This window comes from Pan paniscus, chromosome 2 (genome assembly GCF_029289425.2).
Source record: "Pan paniscus chromosome 2, NHGRI_mPanPan1-v2.0_pri, whole genome shotgun sequence".
NCBI classification, from domain to species: Eukaryota; Metazoa; Chordata; class Mammalia; order Primates; family Hominidae; genus Pan; species Pan paniscus.
In genome coordinates, this window is record NC_085926.1 from 132,389,176 (window position 1) to 132,415,974 (window position 26,799).

The 26,799-nt window shown below is 43.9% G+C and overlaps 2 protein-coding genes across 31 annotated transcripts in view; one reads left to right on the top strand and one right to left on the bottom strand.

The window, feature by feature from the left end:
• Positions 1 to 14,550: 14,550 nt before the first annotated feature.
• ANAPC13 (anaphase promoting complex subunit 13) lies at positions 14,551 to 22,946 on the bottom strand. Of its 2 annotated transcripts, none has more exons than XM_003822503.7 (3): positions 22,808 to 22,946; positions 19,646 to 19,771; positions 14,551 to 15,560 (listed from the first exon to the last, which is right to left on the bottom strand). In XM_003822503.7, the coding sequence occupies exons 2-3, from the start codon at positions 19,742 to 19,744 to the stop codon at positions 15,435 to 15,437; spliced, it is 225 nt and encodes a 74-aa protein (XP_003822551.1). In that variant the 5' UTR covers positions 19,745 to 19,771; positions 22,808 to 22,946; the 3' UTR covers positions 14,551 to 15,434. The 2 variants fall into 2 exon arrangements, with proteins under 2 accessions (XP_003822551.1, XP_003822552.1); XM_003822504.6 differs by lacking the exon at positions 22,808 to 22,946 and adding an exon at positions 22,161 to 22,300.
• The window catches only part of CEP63 (centrosomal protein 63), an 89,231-nt gene continuing 85,202 nt past the window's right edge, over positions 22,771 to 26,799 (top strand). For 9 of the 29 annotated variants that reach the window (XM_057301917.2, XM_057301920.2, XM_008976080.7 and 6 more), the window contains exon 1: positions 22,923 to 23,054. Coding sequence is in view for 7 of the 29 variants with exons in the window: in XM_008976078.6 (XP_008974326.2) it covers positions 23,587 to 23,594 (8 nt within the window). In the remaining 22 variants the exon portion in view is untranslated. The other 20 variants (XM_055110505.2, XM_008976089.5, XM_008976083.6 and 17 more) reach the window with 7 other exon arrangements.

Genomic DNA, 26,799 nt, shown 5'->3' on the forward strand with positions numbered 1-26,799 from the left:
TCTTTTTTTAAAGTAGAGGCAGGGTCTTGCTGTGTTGCTCAGGCTGGTCCCGAACCCTTGGCCTCAAGCAATCACCCTACCTTGGCCTCCCAAAGTGCTGGGATTGCAGGCGTGAGCCACTGTGCCCAGCCTCCAGTCCCAATTCTGTCTTGGTTTCCCCATCTGCAAAGGAAGGATTCTGTAGTGGATGTTTTTATGCTTCTTTCAATCTCAGGCTCTGATTTGTTCTGGCATCTAAATGGATGCCAGCTATTCCACTTTCAAAAACCTCAGAGAAGAAAATTCTAGAGTCCATGGTTTCTTTTCTTTAATTTTTATGCCTAATAACTCTGTAAAAATTTCTTTCTCCCATCGCATAAATCCTTTCCCATTCAATCAAATGTCCTTGAAGCAGAAACACATGCCTACTTCTGCAGCCACGCAGATAGTTGGCCTTTGCACACTGGTTGATGTAGGGTTTTGCACCTCTTCTTCATAAATGTTGGCTACCATAATTATTCAAATGTTCCCAGAATAAAGATTATAGGTATAATGGCATGGTGCAAGGAGGCTGGGCTTCAGCTGGGGCAGCCGGCCCCTCACTTTCAGGGTGATCTTGGCTCTCTGAGTTTCCTTTTCCCCAGAGGTAAGGTTGGGGGGACCTGCCCTCCTGGGCCGCAGGGCTGTAGTGAGGATGAACTGAGATGCACCAGAAGAGTGGCTGTCTTTACAATATGTGATTATGTTGCATCCTGTCACCTGCTGGCCCAAGGACAGGGATTTAATTGTGTACTGAGACCCTTTGGGAAGTGCTTTTAGATCCCTATGGAATCCTTGGTGGAATGCGATGGGCTATAAATACAAGAAGAAAATAGGTAGAGTGAAAATAGAGACTTCTGGAGAATCTGGCTTCCTGTGACTCCACTGGGGTGCTGGGCGGGAGTGCTTTTTCAGAGCATGGAGACTTTCCTTGTACCTCCCCTCATTCCCTCATTCCCCTATTCCCCAGGGTTTAAAAAAAAAAAAAAAAAAAGAACTTTCCCCGAACTTTCCCATTCCTCTGCCCTGGCTGCTAATGCTGAAATTCCATCTTGTGTTTGTTGTCACCCGCAGGTCTGTTTCCATGGTTACCCAAATTCCAGGCACTGGCCCCAGGCCCACCACAACGCATCCCTCAAAGTCTCTTTGGCAGAGGAAAAGCATTTCTCCTTGCTGCGGCAAGTCAGAGCCAGAATCTCGGGTTCTCCTGCTCCAAAGCCCCCACTACACCCTCATTCGCGTGTGATTCATGCGTTTAGGTGGTTCTGCTCAGCGTCGTTTTTTGAGTTGGGGAGGGTGAGTAAGCACAATATAAGTTTCCTTCATTTCTCTTCTCCTTGTTTGAGCTAAGGAATTACTTTCTTGTACCAAACATTACACCCTAGGAAAACACTCCAGATGGTTCTCATTAAAATTCCAATTCCTTTTTTTGCAATTCATTTTTCCCCATTCTCCTCAAACTACTATCTCAAAAATAAACACCAGGCTGAGGAGCAAGTGAGGGGTCTGTGAATAGCAGCTCCAGTGAATGGAATCTTTCAGAGACCCCTGATGTGGCCCTGAAGGCGCCTGCAGCTTCTCTTCTTGCCAAGGGTCACCTGGCCCTTCATAGGGAGGCCAGGGGTAGCAGCCCTGTGGCATCCTCACCAGGGAGAGTCCAAACACACCTGGGGGGCATGTGCATAGGGATGCACATGAACACATAGGGATGCCGAGTGCAGCAGCCCCATGCACTGTCACCAGGGAGCGTCCAAACACACGTGGGGGGCATTGTTCGATGGCAAAGGTGCCCTAAGGGGGCCATGGGCTCTGCTGCCTCTGCAGGAAGAGGGGCAGAAGGCCAGCTAGGCCTCTGTTCCCCAACAGGCTGGGCCCAGACCATGCTTTGCAGAGGGGCTGTCCACCTTCTTTAGTATACAGCGAGGCCTCTGCAGATTTCTAAAGACACTGGCCACAGGAGCGAGGTGATGCTTACTCTAAGAAGCGGACAAGGAGAGACTGCCAATGCCTTTTGGCCATAATTGCAGCTGAGCAAGTCACAGGCTTTGCTCCCACATCTGGAAAAATCTGCATGCACAGGAAAAGTATGTGTGTGTCCAGTGATGTGTATTTGATATGTTTTTATTTTCAACTTTATGTTATGAAAAAATTTAAAAATACAGAAAAGTTGTAAGAATGGTACAATGAACAGCCATATCACTCCACCTAGATCCAACGAATGTTCCATTTTGTCATTTTTCCTTTCCCTCTCTCTCTTTCCAGATACACAGAGAGATAAATACATATCCTTTGCTTAGACATTTGAAAGTTAGGATCTTGTCCCTATAGCATTTTATAACCTAGTAATCTATGCATTAATGCAATCATATACTGCAGTCATGCACGGCATGACAATGTTTTGGTAAATGATAGACTGCATATACAATGGTGATCCCATAAGATTATAATACCAGGCCAGGTGTGGTGGCTCAAGCCTGTAATCCCAGCACTTTGGGAGGCCAAGGTGGGCTGATCACCTGAGGTCAGGAGTTTGAGACCAGCCTGGCCAACATGGTGAAACGCCGTGTCAACTAAAAAAAAATACAAAAATCTATTTTGCGCCTGTAATCCCAGCTGGTTGGGAGGTTGAGGCACAAGAATCGCTTGAACCCAGGAGGTGGAGATTGTAATGAGCTGAGATAGCACTGAGCTGAGATTGTACCACTGCACTCCAGCCTGGGTGACAGAGTGAGACTAAGTCTCCAAAAAAAAAAAAAAAATTATAATACCATATTTTTACTGTACCTTTTTATGTTTAGATATATTTAGGTACACAAGTAATTACCATTGTGCTACAATTGCCTACAGTATTCAGTACAGTAACATGCCATGCAGGTTTGTAGCCTGGGAGTAAGAGGCTATCCCATAGAGCCTAGGTGTGTAGTAGGCTCTAGCACCTGGGTTTATATAACCGTGCTGTGTGATGTTTGCACAACAACAAAATCACCTAATAATGCAAATACATTTCTCAGAGCATATCCCTGTGATTAAGTGACACATGACTGTATATGAATATATTCTTATTGTAAAATATTCAAACATCCGAATAGTACAGACACATAGAGTATAAGCAAAACCCAGGCATGAGCCCCTCCTCATCTCACCTTCCCCACTCCCCAGGGTTGCTTGGCTTGTGTCTCTCCTGAACTGTGAGTTTATTTAGACATACATGTGTTTACACAGAAATATATATTTTTGTGACATGTGTTTTTAAACATAAATGATATAATACTATGCGTGCTGTTTTGCAGCTTATTTTTCACTTGGAAATGTGTCTGGGATCTTTCCATATTAGTATTTGGAGCTCTGCCTCATTCTTTGACTACTGCAGAACATGCCAAAGCATGGTTGTATAATAATTTCTTAAATATTCCCTCTTGATGGGCATTTCAGCTACTTAGTATTATTTTTCCATTACTCACAATGATGCATTTAACATCCTTGAGAAATGTTGCCTTAAGGACATGTACCAATATGTCTCTTTGACAGATACCTAGAGGTGGGATTGCTGGGTTGGATGAGATGCACATTTTATACTTGGATAGATACTGCCAAATTGCCTTCAAAATGGTTCTCCAGGCTGAGCACAGTGGCTCATGCCTGTAATCCCAGCACTTTGGGAGATCGAGGCAGGTGGGTCACTTGAGCCCAGGAGTTTGAGACCAGCCTGGGCAACATAGGGAAACTCTTCCTTTACTAAAAATACAAAAAAATGTTAGTCCAGCTTGGTGGCTTTTGCCTGTAGTCCCAGCTACTTGGAAGGCTGAGGTGGGAGGATCGCTTGAACCCGGGTAGTCAAGGGTGCAGTGAGCTGTGATTGCACCACTGCACTCCAGCCTGGGTGACAGAGCAAGACCCTGTCTCAAAAAAAAAAAAAAAAAAAAAAAGGCTTTCTGAGACAGCCCATTTCCCATTTCCCCACACCCTCACCAATGTTGAATTTTGTCAGTCTTTTTAAGTGTTGACTTTGTAATGAATGAGAAATAATATAGCATTGCTGGTTTAGTTTGAATTTCTTTGATTATTAGCGAGGTGTCAGAGTTCAGCTAGAAATGACAGAAGCCAGTCCCTTAGTTTATGTAGAAAGTGATTTAATATAGGGAATTGAGTGTTTAACATTTTGTCAGATAAGGTAGAATAGCAAGTTTAGGATGAGCTTCGAGGACTGATTCCCAGAACTCCAGCTCAGAATGGACCCACCAAGGGAGCTTTCCCTTCCCTCATGACCTGGAAGCTGGGGATTCGGGAAGCTGGGCCCCCAACTGCTGGCTCGGCAATCAGAAACCAGGAAGCCTCAGCCATATCTGGTCTCCAGAACCATACTGCCTCAGCTGTGGCTCTACGTCCTGGCCACAACACCCACGAAGCTGGAGACTGGATCTAGACACTGTGGTCTTTGCTGTTGTTAATGCAGGGAACAAACCAAAAACAAACAAACAAAAAAACCAAAATAACCCCAATCAAAACACAAAAAACAAGGACCTTCTCAACTCTGTCTGCCAGTGGAGTTAGTAGGTCCCTTGAGGGTACAACCAATCAACAGAAACCAGGTCACAGAGAAACCAGCTCAGCTCTTAAGGAGCCAGGAAGCTGCAGGCTGTGGCTTTCCAGGCTCCAGCATGCAGTGAGGCAAGCTGCAAGGCGGCAGCATGGGAAGTAGGGAAAGTCAGTCTGAAATATCCGCCATCATCATGTTTTCAGGTCTTCCATCTTTTTTCTATGACTCTCCTGATGGTACTCACTGCCTATTTTTCTATTGGGGTTATATTTTCTTACTAATTTATAGAAGTTTTATGGGTTATCTGGAACTTTTTTTTGTCTTTTATACGTTTTATGAATACCTTCTATTCTTTTAAATTTATATTTTTTGTCATGTAGAAATTTTGTTAATCTATTTTTGTACTTTCTGCTTCCTGGCTTTTGTAAATTACTTAAGAAGGCTTTTCCTACCTCAAATATCCTAAAGTATTCAACTACATTTCCTTCTAACACCTTTAACAATTTTTTCATGTTTAATTCTTGAAACCCTAACTTGGGTTGTTGTTTTTTCCTAAATGGAAAACCATTGTCTCAGCATAATTTGTTGAATAATTTGTCTTTCAAATTATTAAATATTTTATAAATTAAATTTAAAAAATTTAAAGGAGAATTTTAAAAAATATAGAATGAACTCTTTCTGCTTTCTGAAGCAAAGCCAGGATGAAGCTCTAAAAAATAAACTTGTTATCACTTCATATTTTGGCTTCATAACAGGCTCAAAAATTAGAGGTTTAATATTCCCTAAAGTACAGATATGACAAGATTATTCCCCTAATTACAAGCCTTGATTGGGCCCCCTTTTCCTGAAGACCAAAGTTCAATCTCCGTAGACTAGTCCTCTGTCTGCTCAGCACTGCTCCCCGCCCCATCATGGGCCTTTGCAATCTTACTTCCCTGCTCCTTTGCCTAGAAGGGAGATCACATCAACTGAACCGGCCGACAAAGCAGAAAACTTGTAAAGATATCTATGTCAGCAATTTTTTTAAATGACATTGTAATAATCTATTTATGATGCTTCTCTCACTTACTGGTATTTCTCAATGTGGTCACTATCAGAGTTTTGGATAGAACAATTCTTCTTTGCAGTATATTTACTAACCCCAACATCTCACTAAATGTAGCAGTATTCTCTGGTACCTCCCCCACCATCCCAGACATTGTGACAACCAAAAAAAAAAAAAAAAAGTTCCCATATGTTTCCAAACACACCAGCCCTACCCTTAGTTGAAAAGAAGAGAGAGAGGGAGAAAGAAAATCAGAAATGACAGAATGTCATCACCATAAGGTGCTGTCCTAATTCGTCTTCTAATCTCCAGATGTTCAAATCTGGCCTTTGTTTCAAAAGGCTACCTTCTCCACAAAGCTTTCCTAAATTCCCTCAACTGCAGGAGATCTATTTCTTCTCTGACTCCCCTCTTCCATGGTACTACCACCATCCATTCATCCATCCATTAATTCATCCATCTCTTTGCCTACTTGCACCACTGCGCTATCTATCTAGTAAGTATTTCGTTAGCATTTATTGTGTACTGGGCACACTGACCACTTTCTTCTTATATTTTGGCTTTTTATATGATAAGTGTCTTATCTGGTCTAACACAGTGTAACCTCAGGCACAATTCACGTCTGACTTACGTATGCTTCTCTCAGGGTGCCTTGCACAGAGCTGATGCTCACTGCTGAGTATTAGAGGAATGAAAAGTTATTGATTGCAGACATAAGTTTTAACATACATTTCAAATATTTATTCAAAGGCAGTGAGAGTAGTTTTATTTATTTTTATTTTTATTTATTTATTTTTTTAAATAATGCTTTTCTGGCTGGGCGTGGTGGCTCACTCCCATAATCTCAGCACTTTGGGAGGCCAAGGCAGGCAGATCACCTGAGGTCAGCAGTTTGAGACCAGCCTGGCCAACACGGCAAAACCCCGTCTCTACTAAAAATACAAAAATTATCCGGGAGTGGTGGCATGTGCCTGTAATCCTATCTACTCGGGAGGCTGAGACAGGAGAATTGCTTGAACCTGGGAGTCGGAGGTTGCAGTAAGCTGAGATCATGCCACTGCACCAGCCTGGGTGACAGAGCAAGACTCTGTCTCAAAAAAAAAAAAAAATGCTTTTCTGACTCAAAATATCAACATTATTACTTGAAAAAATTATCCACAATCTCATTGCCTTTTCAGGAGGATATAAAGTAAGGTGGGACAATTTCCTTCCTCACCAGTTTAATCTTGTCCCTAGAAGTAACGACTGCCAATGGTTTCTTTTCTTCCAGACTTTATAAAAGATGTTTATGCATATTCACATACAGATATGCCCATATGTACATTTATTAGGTTTAAATTAGCACATATATTAAAACGCTACATGAAACATGAATTTAAGAATGAAATTACACAATTATGAAGTAAACAAATCATGTTTAACTTAAATGTGTATAGTTCTTTATAACTGCAAAACAGTTTTAAGTATGTTTTGACTCTCCAGCCCTAGGAAGTAGGCTCAGTGAAGTTAACAATCAGGCTCCTGGTCACAGAGTCAGCAACTGTGGAGCCAGAACCTGAACCCGGGTCTTCTGTCTCCTAATTCATGGCTGTTTCCACTGTGTAAAATGATCCCTAAGGATTATCTGCAAGTTATTATTTATATAATAAAATTATTATTTGCTTGACTTCAGAGTAGCAATGTAAACTTTTTTGAAATACTTATTGTATTACATTGAAAACAATGGCTAATATTTACCAAGTGCTACCATGTGCCAGAAACTTTTCTAAGCACTTTACTTGCATTGTCTCATTTACTCCTTCAAGGAGCCTTTCATGTAAGCAGTATTATCAACCGCATTTTCAATGAGGAAACTGAGGTTCAGAAAGGCAGATAACCTGCTTGGAGATGGACTGGTGTGTTGCTTGGCTGGGTTTTGAACCTAGGTCTTTCTTGCCTCAAAGGTGTGTCCTCTTAGCCATTGTACTTTGAGGCAGCCTACATACGTTTTACTCACATATAATTTTAAGTAAATAACTATTATGTAAAACAGAATGAGATATGAATTTGATGTAAGTTCTACTTTGGAGATAATTGCAATTTGAATGACATAAGAAAACAAGTCCAATGTATAGACTAGGATGTTTAGATAAATGCTTGAATAAGAGCAAGGGAGAGGGCCGGGTGCAGTGGCTCATGCCTGTAATCCCAGCAGTTTGGGAGGCCAAGGCGGGCGGATCATGAAGTCAGGAGACCATCGTGGCTAACACAGTGAAACCCCATCTCTACTAAAAACAGAAAAAAAAAAAAATTAGCCAGGCATGGTGGCGAGCGCCTGTAGTCCCAGCTACTCCGGAGGCTGAGGCAGGAGAATGGCGTGAACTTGGGAGGTGGAGCTTGCAGTGAGCTGAGATTGTGCCACTGCACACTCCAGCCTGGGGACAGAGCGAGACTCCGTCTCAAAAAAAAAAAAAAAAAAAAAAAAAAATAAATAAATAAATAAAAGAGCAAGGGAGAAAACACAGTAAGCAAGAGAGAAATAGGAACAAACATGGAGATTGATTGATTGAAAGAGAGAGCCTGGATGAAAGAGGCAGGCAGCAGAGTCAATGCAAGGGAGAGGGACTAGAGCTCCAGCCCTCTCCACTTCTGCCTCCAGCCCTCTCCACTTCTGCCTTGAGTCCATCTGAGACTCTACAAGCCAGCCTGGGACTCATTTTTCTTGCACTCCTGGAGCCCTTGCTGTATGATGTGTGTATGTCTGGACTAAGATCTCAGACTAAAAAATAGGCACCTAATCTCCAGGCCCAGAGGGGAGCAGTAGGGTAAGTGGGGAGAATATCCTTAACATCTGCCCATCCCTGAGAGTAGGGGCTGGGAGGCGAGAGTGGTGACAATGAGGCCAGGAAGAAGAGCCTCATCAGGCAGACCCATGCCTCCTGTCTGTCTGGGCTGAGTAAAGGGAGGCTGCATCAGGTCTTAGTCATTGACAGGTGTCAGGCATCCTCACTGGCCAAGAGGCAGGGATGCATCCACCTCACTCTCACCAGAAGCCCTGCACCATTAGACTGTGTGCCACTTCAAGTGAGTACCATTCTGTGGGCATGGTGGAGGGGAAGAGGGGAACTGCTGGAGACTAAGATGACAGGTGGGGAGGAAGCACGGGCAGAGATGCCAAGAAGGTAGAGGAGATCATGCATGGGCAGAGGAAAACCCCTTTTGCCTTTGGGTGGTGGCAGCACGATAAAGGGGATCTGAGTCACAGGGAAGGCGTGGAATAACTGGGATGGGTCTGTACGTCAACCTCTCCCCTACTTCCTTTGGAGTCATTTGGTTGTTTTCAAATTCTCCACCCTTTGCCTGTCCCCCCCATCCACCCCCATCAAATCCGGTTTGTGTGTGGTGTGCGTGTGTTTGTATACACACACAGTTGGCTCTTGGTAAGAATAATATTAGCTGAAAACAGGAAATTGCAATTATCTGACTATTTTTGATGTATAAAAACAGCTTTTTCATATGGTTCAACCCAGTTGGTAACCTAAAATAAAAATCTAGGTGGAAATCCTTATAGTAATGAGCAGAACTAATGAAGGAATGGGGTAACCACTGGTCCCAGCTCTGTAGTTGTGTTTCTCACACCTGCAGCACTCAAGAGGCTCGATTCTGCAACAGCTGCATTGCTGTGACCAGGGTGACAGAGTGCAAGTTCATATAGTAGTTGGCTAAGAGCCAGATGAAATTTAGGCAGGGACATGCCCTGAGATTGGGTGATAACCTCACTTCAAGTTCTGTACCTCTCCTTCCTCCCATGGTCAGTGAGGCTAGTTTTCAGGAGGCAAAAAAGACAGAGGGTTCAGTTGAGCTGAGGAACCGATTTCAGCAACTGCCTAGGAGATCATTCGAGGACCTGAACCCCTGTCAGGACTCTGGCAAGCCCGGGGGTCTGACCCAGCATTCTCCCTGTCGCTCCTCCTGGCCCTGGTTGCTTTTCTGTCACCCCAAAGGCCAACACCCACAGTCCCTTGAATTCTCACTTCTAAGGTGAGGGCATTTGCTGGGTTTAGTCACTGTCCAGCATGGAACCCTGATGGATACCATAGATTCAAGGATCAGCTACCCAATTTATGGGGCCAAGTACCAAATGAAAATGTGGGTTCCTTGTTAAAAAATTATTAACACTTTCAAGACAGCAAAAGCGGAGCATTATACCAAATGCAGGCCCTTTTGAGTGCAGGCCCAGGGCAACTGCCTTGCTTGCATGCCTGAGCAGCTGGTCCAGGCTGGTTCCAGTGCAGAGGCCAGGACCATCCATCATCTGGGCCAGGAAGGCCACAAGGTATGAAGTCCCTTTAGGAGACCACCCAGCTGCCTTTTCAGGCCTGCCACTACCCAGTCTTTCCTCGAGAGCTCACTGATGGCGTATGGCACAGTGAGAGTGAGAAACTGGGGAACAAATATAACTGTGGGTAAAGCGGGGCCAAATCAAGAAAGGAAGCTTTGAAAAACAGTCTTTTCATGGAATTAACCTAAATGCCCACCAATGGCAGACTGAATAAAGAAAATGTGGTACATATACACCATGGAATGCTATGTAGCCATTAAAAAGGAGATCAGGTCCTTTGCAGGAACGTGGATGGAGCTGAAGGCCATTATCCTTAGCAAACTAACGAAGAAACAGAAAGCCAACACTGCATGTTTTCATAAGCGGGGGCTAAATAATGAGAACCAATAGGCACAAACTGGGGAAAAGCAGACACTGCGGCCTACTTGAGGGAGGAGGGTGAAGGAGGGAGGGGATCAGGAGAAATAACTACTGGGTACTAGGCTTAGTACCTGAGTGATGAAATGATCTGTATACCAAACTCCTGTGACAACAGTGTCCCTGTATTAACAAATCTGCACATGAATAAGAGTTTTTGTTTTGTTTTTTTTTAAAAAAGAAAAACAGTCTTTCTAGAGCCTAATGGATTATTCCTGGATGATGCCTAAATTATCCAAACAATTTCATGCAAAGATCTGGGAAACAGCTTAATGAAAGAGCCCCAGGCCTGACTATAAGTTGGGGACACAGGTGGACAAAATTCCTGGTTCCAGACCTCTTTTTCTTTAACCAAAATTTCTGAACTGCCCTCAACTTTTGGGTGCCCTCACTTTGCCCCCGACAAAGCATGAGTGAGGAGCCCACTAGGTGAGCTGCTCAGTCCAAGCCTGGCTGGCCAGAATCCCAGGAAGGCTGTGCTTTCCTCACATAACTGCTAGCTAGCTAGCACTTTGGGCAGCCCAGGTATGCAGAATCACTTTCAAGCGAAAGATCACACGTATTGAGAATCTTCAGCGTTCAGAGCTAACAATCAGCCAGTGATTCAAACTTTCTAAAAGGAATTGAGCGCCCCCTGCTGGGTATTGTAGCATTGACATTAAACTATCCTCTCAAATGCATCAAAATCTGAAACTACAGAGATTTAATCTCGTATAAAATCCAGTGACAACAGGACTCATGGTGACAACATTATATATGAGTTTGATAAAAGGTTGAATCTTTAAATGTTTCATGACTCCCATGCTCCTATTAAAAATGCTTCTAGTTCTTTATCTCAATTTTAGAAACAAGGTACACACTTTAAAGTTCTAAGTATTCTGGTAGGATTTTCTTCCCATGTCACAGAAAGTTTTACAGGAAAGGTAACATGGTCCTGGGAGAGGACATGGGTTTTGGGATCAGACAACCTAGGCTGGAATCCATTTACTATTTGAATGACTTGGAATAAGTCTTTTTTTTTTTTTTTTTTTTGACGGAGTCTCACTCTGTCATCCAGGCTGGAGTGCAGTGGCACCGTGTCAGCTCACTACAACCTCTGTTTCCTGGGTTCACATAATTCTCCTGCCTCAGCCTCCCAAGTAGCTGGGATTACAGGCGCCCACCACCATGCCCGGCTAGTTTTTTGTTTGTTTGTTTTTGTTTTTAATATATTCTTAGTAGAGACGGGGTTTCATCATGTTGGCAAGGCTGGTCTCAAACTCCTGACCTCAGGTGATCTGCCCGCCTCAGCCGCCCAAAGTGCTGGGATTACAGGCGTGAGCCACTGTGTCCAGCCTGGAATAAGTCTTTCAACGTTAACTTGGAACAAATCATTTAAGTCACCATCTCCTGATCAATAAGGACAATGCTATCCACCTAAAAGGTGAATGTCAGGGCTGGAACTCATGTGTTTAAAGTGCATAGAAGTGCTTGATTAACCATCATGTCATCGTTATGATACTATTACGATGTGAGTCTAAGTTGGATTTCAAAGGATGAGCAGCCCCTGGACTCAGACCTTGTTTCCAGAGACTAGGGGCCGTAACTTTAGTCCTGTGTCTAGCTCAGAGATCTAACCCCTGGGTCATGAGGGCAGTGCTCACACTGGGCAAGTCTGGACAATTCCACCTCGAACAAATATTTCAAGTCCTTCTACTTCTACCTCTATCTTGCCAATCCAAACTACCATCATTTCTCACTTGAGCCAAAGCAAAGCTCTTCTAATTTTTCTTTCCACTTCTATTCTTATCTCCAAAGTGATATATACATATATATATTTAAATCCAATCTGATCAGGCCACTCTCTCTAGTTAGAACCTTTCAATGACTTAGAAAAACTTTTTTTAGCCAGACACCTGCCTACCCACCTTGCTTATAATGCCAGTCCTACCTCCTGGCTTTATGCAGTAAGCTCTCTCTGTAAGCAATCCTCATCTCCCAATTCTTTCCCTTATTACTACTACTCATCCTTTGGGTGTTGGGTCACAAGCTCAAGGAGGGTACAAGAGATAGCACATTTCTTTTTTTCAAAGCAAATTAAGTCCATTTGGCCTCACTCTGCTGCACTGCAAGCAGAAATTAATTCTGTGGTCCCTGGGGTGTCCTTTCCCCTTCTTATGGTCTTGCAAGCATTTAGGACACTCATGAATGACCTGGAAAAATGGGTAAAGACCTCTACTCTTCAGTCTATCTGGGTCGTTGCTATTATCTTCACTGCCAAGTCTGAGGGGGCCCTTGTAGGAGGGGGTTCCAAGCTTGGAGGTCTTTGCCTTTTCTGGAAGACTCAGTGTTGAGGTGCAGGTTTCCTCTGGAGCACCCAACAAACCATGAAACTCTGAAGTTCACCATCTCACTGTGGTACTGAGTGGAACACAGCTTTCCACTACTCCTAAGAGGTTCCTGTCTGCAGACCCTCTTCTCTCCCACCCTCCCCTGCTTCCCAAACAAGGACTAGGGTTATTATTAAGCATGTCCGCTTCCTGCTGTGCACCGGAAGCACACAGGACCTGGTTACTTCCTTGGAGATTGCAAAAAAATTCAGAGAAAAGATTAGTATTTCAAATTATGTGCTATAAAAGCTGCTAATCACAAGGTCTCCCTTGGATTATTCAATATAAATCAGATCCCCTCCAGTCACATTCTCCTATACTGCAGCAGTACTGTTGGTACCCATTCCCCCAGCTACTGTGTATTGGCTGTCAAAGGCTCACAGCTGTGAGAAGAGATTTTAGTTATTCAGTGTTTCCAGAGTTTCAACAAGGGATACGGACACAAGCAGCCGAGGCTGCTTCTTACAGAGTGTCCTCTGGAGAGGCGTGTCACCTGGCAATGCCTGGGAGGTTACGCTGTCACTGGGGGATTGTGGGAGGGGCCAAGCCAATGACTGACCAATTCATACTCAGTACAAAGGCCTAACCCCTTGCCTCAAGGTGAGAAAACTCTTGGCATTGTCATGGGCCAGAAATCCCACTGGATCAGACTGAAGCTAGACTTCAGCTCAAACCACATCTTGGCTCAGCTTCTTTCCCTGCCCTATCCTGTTTACCTTACAGGACTCTTCTGAAAGCACCTCAATAAATCACTTGCACAAGAAATCTCTGCCTCAGGCTTGGCTTCTGGGAACCCAACCTAAGTCACATCTTTTATTTTTCCTTCCTAGCATACGCCCCAAATTGAAATCATGTATTTGTATGGCTAATGGTTTAATGCCTGTCTCCCCGACTAAAGGCTCCATGAAGGGAGAAGCCACACTTACTTTGTTCATTGCTATATTCCCAGTGCCAAGCATGGTGCCTCCCACAGAGAAAAGCAATATGCAGGCTCTAAACTGGAAAGCTGGCAGGAACCAATAGGCCACATAGCCTCTTGGCCTCCCTCTCCAGATACTTTCCTTTTTGGGTGTTTTGGTACAGACAATTGAAGAAAGCTACCCTGTAACAGCAACTTAGCATTTCTTGTGCCCATCATCCTCAAGCCAGTCCTAGACAGAGATTTCAAAGCCCTGGTTGACAAGATCTAACTAGCTCAAATTAGGTCACCTAATTCCTGATACAATGAGCTACAGTTCTGGCACCATAACACAAGTTACGAACTTGCCCAGAGGCTATTCCTGGGGGTGGCGGCAGTTCTCGGATGAGTGTCATAGACACAAACCAACAGCTGTCTTACAGATATCATATTCTGGTTCAGCAGAAATCAAGAATAGCTTTCATATTTTACTGGTCTACTAATATTCCAGGGAAAGGCTAGGCAGGATTCACATGAACATTTGTCAAGTTCTTAGATGTTAGTGTCTCAGAGATTACATACCACAAGTAAGCTGTAAAATCCTCATTTAACAAGAATGTGAAAGAACTGTGGCGTTCTAGGTATTTTAATGTTCTGAAAAGCTTTTTCTCTTGTATAAGTTTTTTTTAATATTGTAAGTCTTTTTTCTATTAGGTTGTCTTTCTTTGCTTATTGAAGGGACTGGTGCCTTGGGGTCTTTATTCTGAAGATAAAAGATTTCTAGGCAGAACTACTGATGCAAAGAGAAGAAATCAGCCTGGATGTATCTGGATTATAGGATAGCTGCTAAAATCATGTTTGTGATTGAAAACCTAAAATAAGCTAATTTGTTTTTTCATGTACCTCTTCCTCCTAAAAGCTAAGTAAACAAAAAGACCCAGCATAAAAAGGATGAGAAGAGATTTTAGTTATTCAGTGTTTTCAGAGTTTCAACAAGGGATACAGATACAAGCAGCTTCTTACAGAGTTTACAATCTGGGGAGAGAACATGAAAGACACTGTTTAACAGGCAAATAATTCCAGGAATAAATATACATGAATGTGTTTTTCAAAATACAGGTTCTTATACAAATGTATAACTAAATACTGATTCCATAGTGGGGTGGTTGTAACTGAAAGGCCTTTGAGAAAAGGCTTTGAATAAAACTAGTCATCCACCTAGCCAAAGATCCTTTCCAGCAGCACAAAAGGAATTTGTAAGGAGAACAGAGATTAACTGTCAGATATCTTTCTAATCTGTAAATTTATCCAAAGTTTGAAAATACCATGAAGAATCTTAGGAATGCCAGTAACCAGGGAATGGGATATTTGCATATCACAACATCTACAGGCTAAATACACTCCGAATGCTTCTCAATGTGGGGAAGTATGAGAAGTTAATAATTCTCCTAGTGTCTGGCTTCCTTTTTCTTTGCCTTTCCCTCTCATACGTTCAATCACCTGTGTTACAGGACACACATAAGTAGTTGGAAGGTGTTAAACTTTGACAGCAAAGCAAAATCAGAGGTAGAGGCAAATGTTTAACCAATCATGTTCAAATATAAGCTACTCAATGAAGAGTTTTAGGTTTAAAGAGCCAAATATTCACCATTACTGAGAAATCTCAGTTTCTCATTCAATTTCGCATTGCACTTTGCTACCACAAACTAAATGGGTGTACATTTTTGAGTGCTGATTTATTACTCAAAGATCTGAATTTGGAGACTGAAACAAAACATGCTTTATCTGTGTACTTTGAGAAAATCCATCCACAAGAAAGGAGCCAAGCGTCAGTTTCCAATGGGGGGAACATTCTCATGGAGGTACTGTAAGGCTAAGTCTGTCCACTTCATTTCTTGTTCTTTGACAGATTCTGTGGTGCCACCATTGTCTTGTTCAGGTTCAGGAAGCTCATTCTGAAAAGGTACAATAGAAATTCAGAACAGTAATATATTCTGCATCTTCTTGGAACTCAAGAACACTTAGAATTAAAGCTTGTGAGTTCCTAGGAACAGGCAACATAATTGATATGTGTATCTAAAAAAGCTAAAATCATACACGTGAGGAAACTATCAGAAGTATCATTCAAACATGGCCTGGGCCTTCTTCAGTAGGGAATGATGGGCATTTTGACTCTGACATTTCTGAAGGAGGCACTGTGGCAGAAAGGTTAAGGGCAGAGGCTTTTGGAAGCCAACTAGGATCCAAGACCACAACTCTCCCATTTGCTGGGTTACTTGGGCAAGGTATGCAAACCCTTGGGGCCTTTGTTTCTTCCTTGGCAAATGGGAGAACAAAAGAGCCATCACCTCACAGGACTACTGTAAGGATTAGGTGAGGTAATTCAGATCAAGTGCTGAGCACTGTGTGGGGTATCCAGTGCTCAAGGAATATTTGCTATTATTATTAGCGGCTAGGAACACTGAGATGAGCGAATCCTAAATCTTCTTTAGGGGGAGCGTGCTTTAAAAGAATACTAGTTTGCTGGCGTATTCCTTAGACACAAGAAATGTATCCAAAAAATTATCTTGGACCCAACATGTCTTTTTTTTTTGAGATGGAGTTTCGCTTTTGTTGCCCAGGTTAGAGTGCAATGGCGTGATCTCGGCTCACCACAACCTCTGCCTCCCGGGTTCAAGCGATTCTCCTGCCTCAGCCTCCCGAGTAGCTGGGATTACAGGTATGCACCACCATGCCCGGCTAATTTTGTATTTTTTTATTTTTTTTTAGTAGAGATGGGGTTTCTCTATGTTGGTCAGGCTGGTCTCGAACTCCCGACCTCAGGTGATCCACCCGCCTCAGCCTCCCAAAGTGCTGGGATTACAGGCGCGAGCCACCGCGCCTGGCCCAACATGTCTATATTATAATAAAAATGGAGGTAGGGCAGGAAACACTGAAAATGTAATTAATAGATAAGACCTCCCTCTAGTGGTGGAGCAGAACAACAAAAAACACAACAAATGACCAATTCACACCCTACCAGCAATTTTCTTAAAATGGTAAGTCATGGGCCACACTTACTGTAGGATCTGGGATCATTTACTTGTATTTTAAGTTTAAATGTATTACTACTGAAACTCTGCTTTGTACCAGAGTTCACAGATACCAATATATTTCTTTTCAATTATCTGTGTTTTGTTTTATGGTTAGCAAACTGTTATGCAATATCCAGACTTAAAATTTTCTACTGGATTCTGATTTGTAGTATGTGAATATGTTTTCCCCTCTAAAATTATGCTCAATATATATTAAATGATATTTACTTATCTATATTTGAATCACATACATCTTGTTCTACAAGACAGATTCAAACATACGTGAACAGATTGAAAAGAGCTATCATTTATTGTAACGCAACAATATATTATCTTAAAAAGAAAGTTCAGTCCTAATAATTACTTATAGATGACAAAGAATAAATAGGTCCTTGGTTAATGAATTCTTTAATTCAGAAGCAGACAACGTTGCTTAATTTCATCCTATCTGTGGTATGCTTTCTAAAATAATGTGTCTTTCATTTGGTATCTACTGTCCCTTGCAATACATGCCAACACATAAAATGGCATATATGCCTGGAAAACAAAAACAAAAGTATCATAAACCCAGCCACCCATTATGATGTACTGTAAAATGCCCTTAGTTCTTTGCAGCTACTCTTATCAAAAGGTGAAATTGATTTCCCCAATCTTGGATTTGGACTGGCCCTGTGAGTTGTTTTGGCCAATAGAATGAAGCTGTCATGCCAGTGGGCCAGTTCTTGGCCTAAGCTCCAAGAAGCTCTGCGGTTTCCTCTCAGGTTGCTCTTGGAACCCTGAGATTGAGAAGTCTGGGCTAGCCTGCTGGATACCAGAGACCATGGCATAGTCACCCCATCACCCAGCAGACAGCTTGTTAACTGCCAGACATGTGAGACAGTCCTAGATTACCCAGCCTCCAGAGTCTGTTGGCTGACTGCACAACACAAGCAAGGCTGGCAGGGATCAGCTGAGCTGGTGCAGACTAGAAGTCCCTCCCAGCTGAGCTACAAAATCATGAAATAAACAGTTGCTCTTTTAAGTCACTAAGCTTTGGGGTGACTTGTTATGCAGCAAAACCTAACTGGCATACACATTGCCTTAGAATCGCAAGACAAGCGAAAGGTGTGGATTAGCAGCAGGGCCAAGCCAACTTCGCCTGGAAGTCAGCAGGGAAACCTCCTTCATCCCCTGCCACCCAAATGTTCTCCAATCTGAGCCATAAACTTCTCCAGAAATGGACGTCTCCTTTATTTTCTTGACTTTGTTTAGGCCCTCCTCCCTTGCCTAGACCACAACAGCTTGCCAATTGGTCTCACTTGCCCCTATCTCCATGTCACACCATCTCTAACAATGCTGCTAAACTGATTTTCCAAAAGCCAAATCTGAGCATAGCAGTCTTGCTTTTAAGACCATTCATTCCTGGATCTCCTGAGGATGAGGTCTAAGTGTGATATCAAATACCACTCTCAATCTGATCCAAGCCCAACTTTTCAGCCTACTTATGTGACAAATGTATTCTTCATCCACAGTGAATGACTCACCATGTCCCAAAGCCTTTCAAAACTCTGGGCCTTTACACATCTGTCCCCTCTGCTGCAATACCCTTGTCTACCTCCACTAAACTTCTGGTCCTTCCTTATGACCCAGCTTAAACATGACATTCTCTCAGAAGCCTTTCTGATGCCCACCAGGCAATCAGCCACTTCGTATATGATGTGGCTGTTTATGCCCCCACCTAGAATATTTATTATCACAATTACTTATCTATAAGTGTTGCCTTTCTAGACCCCTCAGGAGGAGGAACTGTATCTTATGTTCACATAGTCTTATGGCACACAGTAGGCTTCAAAAAATGCTTGTCAAATGAATGAATGAACAGAAGTTCACAAGACAGGATTTGGAACTTCACAGACCTAGGTATATGTTATATGAAGCCCTACTTACCTGCTACCAGACTTTGGGCAAGTTGCCCTTTCTGATCCTATTCTTTTCCTATAAAATGGGAATAACAGCACCTCCCTCACAGGGTTGTTTAAGAATTAGAGATAATGTATATTTCCAACCTCAGTCCATGGCATAAAACTGGTATTCAATAAATGACATCTATAATTCTTATTATGCTCTCTTTTTTGACTATTTTCCTAAGCTTGAACTAAGCTATGACTTGTTATTTGATATGTATATTATTCATTGAACATATTACTATCTCTTATTCGTAAATGAAAATACAGATGAACTATTTTATTTCTTTGCAAACAGCAGCAGCAGATATTCTAACTATAAATTATATTTTATTCAATACTAACTACTCTTCTCAGGGCAGCTGGCATGCTTTAAAGAAAAACAGTCCTGTTTTCCCTTTTTTAGGCCTCTATGACACAAATAGGATTTTAAACAAACATTTATATAAGCAAAACTTTTGGATCACTTATTACATGAGGTTTAACAAACTCCCTGCAGCAGAGTTTTCCAAAGATGGGGAAGAAAAGAGTATTCCAGAAGGCCGCTGGCCTAAACGCAAAAGAATACCCAGGTATCTTCTGAATATTTTCCAGGGAACCTAAGATAGGTGTATGCTCCAAGAATGTAAGTTTCTAAAAATGCCAAAAGACTGATGAGCCACAGGCAGGGAAGTAAGAAACAGAGCTCATATGCTGCTGCTTCTTGTTCCTCCCCATCTTGCGCATTAAACTTTCATTATTTGGTTTCTCTGGTTTTCGTGTGGTGGACAGAACATGGCTCAGAAAATCTGGGCTCTAGTCCTGGCATGACTCCTAACTGACCTGGCCATGTTAGCTCCCTGAACCACATTTTTCTTTAAATAAAACATACAACTGGATGCTCTCCAGAAGCTTCTAGAGTTAGAGAATTCCACAGCTTTGATTTCTTTGCCACACTAGTTTATCTTCCATTGATATCCCTCCTCCACTAGTTACTGCCAGATCAATACCTTTAACCCATCCTCAGCTCAAATCATAACCTACCAGTGGTATTGCGACATCCTCATAAGGCAGCTTGTCTTCTCGCCAAGCATCATCAATCAAATCCAAGATCCTTCCATCTCTCTGAACCTCACTGTCCATTTTCCTGCAGCTTTGATCTTGTCAAATCTGTAAGCCAAAGAGGTTATTTCTTAAACACGAAGACTGAAGAGATGGTATAATCCACTATTAGGATTCTCCAGGCTTTTTAGTCTGGGGCCACCTTTTGGGAAAAGGTTCATTTTCTCATATGGGCCGGGTGACTACTTTGATCACAGTTCCTCTCTCCAACCCCAACTGATACATATTTTATAGTGTATACTGGACAGGCATAGCCCAGCTGACAGACCAGTGTCATAGAGTGTGACAGGAGAGCAACACGTTAAACGAGGCCCTCAAATATTAATATGTTGCATCTCAATGTAGCTCTTCTCTTCTAACTTGAACATTCACCTTTTCCTGTTTGTGATGCCGTTGATGAGTCCCTGATTCATAATGGCCAGCTAAGTTTCCTTTCTAGCCCCTGGCTCAAACCTCAGCATTCTTAGGCACAGGAGTTACACGAACATACTGTAAAGGAAACGGCTTCCTTCCCTAAAATAGTACCCAGGCTGAGATCTGAACAAAGCACTTCTAGGTGAATACCAGTGGTAGAACCTCATACTGCTAAAGTTTCTCCAGTTTCTGCTTCCCTTTGGGGTAGCTCCTTCCTCGGAGGTTCCTTCCTCTAATTCTTAACGCTACACTCCCTTCAATTTCTGGCCCAAATGGTCACGATGCTTATTTAGCTCCTTGACCATGGCTGATTCCCCATTTTTCTCTGAAACTGCTATAATCTAATCCAAAAGGCTGGCTAGCTTGGAGGATACTTCTGGATTTCCCTGTTTCCAAGGTTGGGCCCTGACTCATCATAGGCATCATCCTATGGGTGCTCCCTGCTACCAAGTGACAATCCAAAAAGCCCGGAAGCCACTGGCATCAAAGGTACTCTCAGTTTCTGAGACTATGGAGACTCACACAATAAGCAATTTTGGGGTGGGGGAGCGGGGTGGAACCCACCATCTGGAGGTGCTTTTTTCAGAGCTCAGCCTGGGTGATATTTTAAGGAAGGAAGCCATTTCCTTTACAAGCTCAACTTCAGACATCGTCTTGCCTTGAGGATTTGTGTCAGGTCTGTAGTTGGTCCCTTCGCATAGTCCAGTTTAGTGCTATCTCAGTATGTTCATGAGCTCCTGTGCCTAAGAACGCTGAGGTTTGGGCCAAGGCAGGTGGAAGTTTTTGTAAAAATGGCTCACAGGGCCGGGCGCGGTGGCTCGCGCCTGTAATCCAGCACTTTGGGAGACCGAGGTGGGCGGATCACGAGGTCAGGAGATCAACACCATCCTGGCTAACAGGGTGAAACCTCGTCTCTACTAAAATTACAAAAAATTAGCCGATCATGGTGGCAGGCGCCTGTAGTCCCAGCTACTCGGGAGGCTGAGGCAGGAGAATGGCGTGAACCTGGGAGGCGGAGCTTGCAGTGAGCCGAGATAGCGCCACGCGCCACTGCACTCCAGCCTGGGCGACAGAGCAAGACTCCGTCTCGGAAAAAAAAAAACCAAAAAAACCCAAAAAGGCTCACAGCTGTCCCCCATAGGATAACTGCAAGATATCCCTAACACCTTGGCAAAAATTATACACAGATTGGTGTGGGAAAGGGTTTTTACCCCCATGACAAGGATCTGGGCAAAAGTTAAGCAAAATGCGCCCTGCTACTTCTGTCACCGGTGAGCCAGGTGAGGGCTTAATTAATCCAGTACTCAATAATTAACCGAGCACTACCCAGTGGATAACTCAAAGCAAGACGAAGTTTTGGTTATACTTTTGAAGTCCCTGTCTTACAAGTGCTCCCCACTTTCCTGCTGCTACTCCTTTGTCCTTGCTGCTCTGTCTCCTGGGATACCCTTCTCACTTTCCTCAGCTGATCCAAACCTGACTTTCGGAGGCCCACGTAGATTTTCCACCTTTGTAAAGTTTTCTCAAATCACTCGAGCTTCAGTAGGCCTTCTCTCCTTGAACTCTTGCTTCTTGTCCTAACTTAATCTACTAAACAAGCTAGGTCAGCTTTGTGGTCAATTGCTCAGGTATTATTGCCTCCAACTGTTACGTGTACATTTTGTACCCATGATTCCTTAGTAGAGCTTTCCACATTTGGTCTCAATCTTTTTCACCTGTCCCTTCTCCAAACACCTCCAACCCTGTCACATTTTCCAGCCTTGACAGTTAAAACCCCCTTTTCCACATCACTAATGCCACTCTTCCTTTCAAGATAAACGCAGGCGTCAGCTCTTGAAGGTCAACATCCCATTTCCGGGATTAGGCGCGAAGGTGCCTTCCCTCATAAGGGGCTGGAAGGATGGGAAGCATCAAGATAATCAATGCCCAGGGCACACTGATTATCTTGTGTATTAAAGCCACCGTCCCAAGTACTCGTCACCCAGTACGACCACTGTTTCCTGAACAAAATTTTCTTACTCACGTGACAGTCCCGATGCCTGCAATGCTCTTTGTTTCTTCCTTTTTATTCCAGTGAACCCACAGTCAGTCTAAAAATCTTAGGTCCCAGGTCGCTTCCTATAGGAGGCCGCCTCCAAACCCCAGGCTGAGCGCGGTCCCGGTACCCACCCCTCCAGGGGTCTCACAGTTCCCTAAGCACAGAGCATGGCACCAACTGGGGAGTCTGTCAAACAGCCCAGATGAATGTCTTTCCAAACACGCGGTGCCTGCGTTTCCCGGGACAGGGACACGTCTTATCAATTTCTATATATTATAGCTTCTATATATTATAGCTTTGTAAACATATATTTATAAAATCAAAGCGGGAAAGCCTTGTTCCTTGCTAGAAATGAGCCTCGCAGGCCACCACCATCCGCACCGTACGACAGGCCGCCCCTCAGCAGCGGCTTCCTGCCTGAGGCAGGCTGTACCAAACGTGGAAGCGGAGACGGGGAGGTCTGGGGGTGGCACGCAAGTCCCTTTCCTCCCGACACGAGTGCAGTAAAGAAAAACCGTTATGAGCGTAAAGTGACAGCCTCGGCCGATGGGAATAGGGTGAAGTCCGACACTGAGCAACGAACGCATTCCCGCGCCTCCAAAACCTAGGCCGGGGGCGCTGGAAACCCTTACCGGCACCCGGCCACCGCGGCAGGCGCTTCCTCCTGCCACGCCCCCCCTCCCCCGCATCACGTGTCTGCACTCGCTTTCCTCGGATTCCCGGATGTGGGTGAGTTCATTTGCTCGCGTGCAGGGGAAGTCTGGAGAAGGCATTGTTTCAATTATTAAAAGTGTGGGGGCAGTGGGCGGAAGAAACGCGCCGACTACAGCGGCTGGACGTAAGCTTAGCGGTGGCGCGCGTGCGCAGCGCCGGCCCGAGGTAACGGCGGGAAGGCTCAGGGGCGTGCTTGCGGCAACCCTGTAACCGCCTGTGCGCAAGTCGGAGGGGCAAGGGGCGGCCGTGTCCTGGTCTGGAGGCGGCCCAGGCTGCCTTGGTGACTCTGGCTTCGCAGCCTCATGGCTTGCGGCCGGTTTGCGCAACGGCCTGCGAACCACCAGGCGCGTCCGCGCCGGCTCGGGTCCGCCCCGGAGCCCAGTCCCTCGGCCTGGCCCGCTATGCCCTGCACACTGGCGGAGTCCGGCGTGGCGGAGTCCGGCGTGGCGCAGCCCGGCGTGGGGTTCGGCCTCGCCAGGTGGTCAGCCCTTCCTCGGAGTCCAGGTGGCTGGGGGCGCTTCGGAGAGTGGCCAGGTGGGCGAGCGAGCTGCGCCCAGTACTCACCTTCCCCGGCGGACCCACCTTCCTTTTCACCGGAGAGACCCCAGTGCGGCCTCCCTGCCAGGGCTGCTGTCTAGCTAGCGCTGTTGGGACTACCTCATTCACGGCACAAGGGGACCCGCTCATTTAGTGTGGCATGTTAAGGTTGGCAGCTTTTAAAATAGTGAGTTGGTTTAAACGGTTATGTTAGTACAAGAGGTACGGAAATGTGGCATAAATCGTGGACTGAAATTGGAGAACCCTGAACTAACGGCTCCATGCACACAAATGAGGGATAGAAAGAAATAAGGACGGTTTCTTAGGAACACTTTAATCATGGAGATACTTGAAGACAGTACATTTAGGCTTATAATGTGGTTTTTCTTACGTCCCTTACGACATCAGGAGAGTAAAGATGAGTATGATGTCAGAGACAGGTCGTCTTTTACAGTTTCAGCACCGTACGCTGATATGCACAGAGTAGTTTTCCCTGAGCCTTATGTCCGGTTAAACTTATTAAAAGAATTTATTATTTTAATAAAGTAGTATTGTAGGGTAGATGCCCTGTATTTATACAGTTCCTCAAGTGCTTGCATTTATTTTTTAGATACGAGGAAATCATAAGGATCGTTGATTAGATTTCTGTTAGCTGTAGCTTAATGATAAAGTGTATATATTTTCTTATTTGCCATGCAGTACCATTTTTAGATTGATTTTTATTTTGAGTTTGCCGTTTGACTATGGCATTATCAGTGATCAGGGTAGTAAAAAGCTCTGAAACTAAATTAGAGTAGAGATTTATAAACAGGCACACTGCCTTTTAAAATGTATGTAGATGCAAATCTAAAAGTTGTTTGTAAAAATTGTGTATGTTGATTGTACTGATGCCATTTCCTCTCGTTAAAAGGTGGAAGACCTTTGCTTAGTCCTTTCTGTTCTAATTTATGTTGTGCTGGCAGATGGTGACAGCATCAGTAGTCCACTCTGTCATTGCTTCCTGCTTTCAAAAAATGTCAACTTGACTTGAAATTCAGCTAAAGCCAACATTGACATAAGGTTTCAGGAACTGAATCTCCGATCTTTATGTTATTTCAGTCCGCCTCCCCGCCCCCGTCAGGAGCTAGGTTTTTCAGTTTTACAGAGCCACGGTACTGTCATTACACATACACAAATTAATAAAAATTCTCTAATGTCAATATCCAGTCAGATTACGATTTCTTCAACTGTCTCTTAAATGTCTTTTTACAATTAGCTTGTTTGAACCAAAATCCCACAGGGATCTGCCTATTGTGTTTGGGTGATGCACATTTGACATCTTTTAATCTATATTTGTTCCCTCATAGCTATAGCTATGGGATTAGCCCCTATTTTTCCTTACAGTTCTAAATTTAGCAGATTGCATCGCACAGTATCCTTTAACGTGTATCTCTGTTGCCTTTATGTCCTGTAAACCAGGGGCCCCCAAACCCGGGGCCGCAGAGCAGTACCAGTCCGTGGCCTGTTAGGAACCAGGTTACAGAGCAGGAGGTGAGTGACAGGCTAGTGAGCATTACCTACCACCTGAGCTCTGCCTCCTGTCAGATCAGCCGTGAGGTTAGATTCTCCTAGGGGCACGAACCCTATTGTAAACTGCGCATGCAAGGAATCTAGGTTGCACACTTATGAGAATCTGACTAATGCCTGATGATCTGAGGTGGAATAGTTTCATCCTGAAACCATGCCCCTAACCCTGTCCATGTGTATTATTCATATTACTGAAGAAGTGGTTGGCCGGGCACGGTGACTCACGCCTGTAATCCCAGCACTTTGGGAGGCCGAGGTGGGCATGAGGTCAGGAGTTTGAGACCACTGTGGCCAACATAGTGAAACCCCGTCTCTACTGAAAATGCAATAAAATTAGCCGAGTGTGGTGGTGTGCGCCTGTAATCCCAGCTACTCGGGAGGCTGAGGCAGGAGAATCACGTGAATCCAGGAGGCGGAGGTTGCAGTGAGCTGAGATCACACCATTGCTCTCCAGACCAGGCAAGAGTGCGAGACTCGGTCTCAAAAAACAAAAAAAAGTGGTTTGACCATTCCTCCCCCAAAACATTTCATATGAATTTTAACAAAAAGATATTTACAAAATGTGTTATTTCCGCCCTGTCGGTGTTGAGAAATTGTCTTCCATGAAACAGGTCCCTGGTGCCAAAAAGGTTGGGGACCACTGCTCTAAACCAGTAGTTAGGTGTAGAATTGCACTGTCCGGTATTGTAGCTACCAGCTAGCTGTGGCTAGTTAATTAAAGTGAAATAAAATTAAAAATTCAGTTCCTAGGCTGGGCGCGCTGGCTCACGCCTGTAATCCCAGCACTTTGGGAGGCTGAGGTGGGTGGATCACGAGGTCAGGAGTTCGAGACCAGCCTGACCAACATGGTGAAACCCCGTCTCTACTAAAAATAAAAAATTAGCCGGGCGTGGTGGCATGCGCCTGTAATCTCAGCTACTAAGGAAGCTGAGGCAGGAGAAGGAGAATCGCTTGAACCCGGGAGGTGGAGGTTGCAGTGAGCCGAGATCACGCCACTGCACTGCAGCCTGGGTGACGGAGCGAGACTGTCTCAAAAAAAAAAAAAAAAAAAAAAAAAATTCAATTCCTAACTTGCATTAGCCACATTTCAAGTGCTCGGTAGCTACAGATTGCCTGGTGGCTTCTTTTTGAACAGTGCAGTTATAAAATATTTTCATAATTGCAGAAAGTTGTATTGAACAGCACTGCTCTAGAAGCCTGATCAGATTTCACCCTTGTATTTGTTTTTGTTTCGTTTTTTGGTGGGATAGTTGGGGGGGTTGGGCAGATAATTTCATAGGTAATGCAATATACTTCCTATTTCATTAATTAACAGGGAAGCAGTGTCTGAGTTGTTTTCTTTTTTTATGATGTTAACATTAAACATTATATTGGGTTTAGGTGTAGTTAGCTCCATCCACCCATAGTGAAATTCCCCAAGACTCTTTCACTTAGTGGTGAAGTCCTTTTGTGGGGTTATATTGCCTGTATCCGTTATTGCATTAGAGGTTGCAACGTGGTGATTATCTAATTCTATTATTTCTTCAATATTTATCAGCTGAGAGTCTTTTATGAAGAACTTTCCCTTTCCAGCTGTTTGACTACCCTGAAATACAATTTGTACAGGAAAGGCAAGAAAAATGCTTAATTCTTTGCCTCTATTTTCAGACCACAGTAATGAGTTGGTGGCCTAGCAACCTCCAAAGGTAACCATGAGGGTTTTTGCCTTTTTGTAAACCTATCATCATGAACTTATAGACTTTATATTTAAACTGTTTCAACATATGGCAGTTGTGTTTTTAATACTCAAATTGTTTCATCTTTGGCC

What these genes read in the sequence shown, in the direction of transcription:
- ANAPC13 (XM_003822503.7), bottom strand. Translation starts at nt 19,744, where the DNA reads ATGGACAGTGAGGTTCAGAGAGATGGAAGGATCTTGGATTTGATTGAT. An exon ending in AGGATGTCGCAATACCACTG is followed by an intron (nt 15,561 to 19,645) that starts GTAGGTTATGAT and finishes GTACCTTTTCAG; the next exon opens with AATGAGCTTCCTGAACCTGA.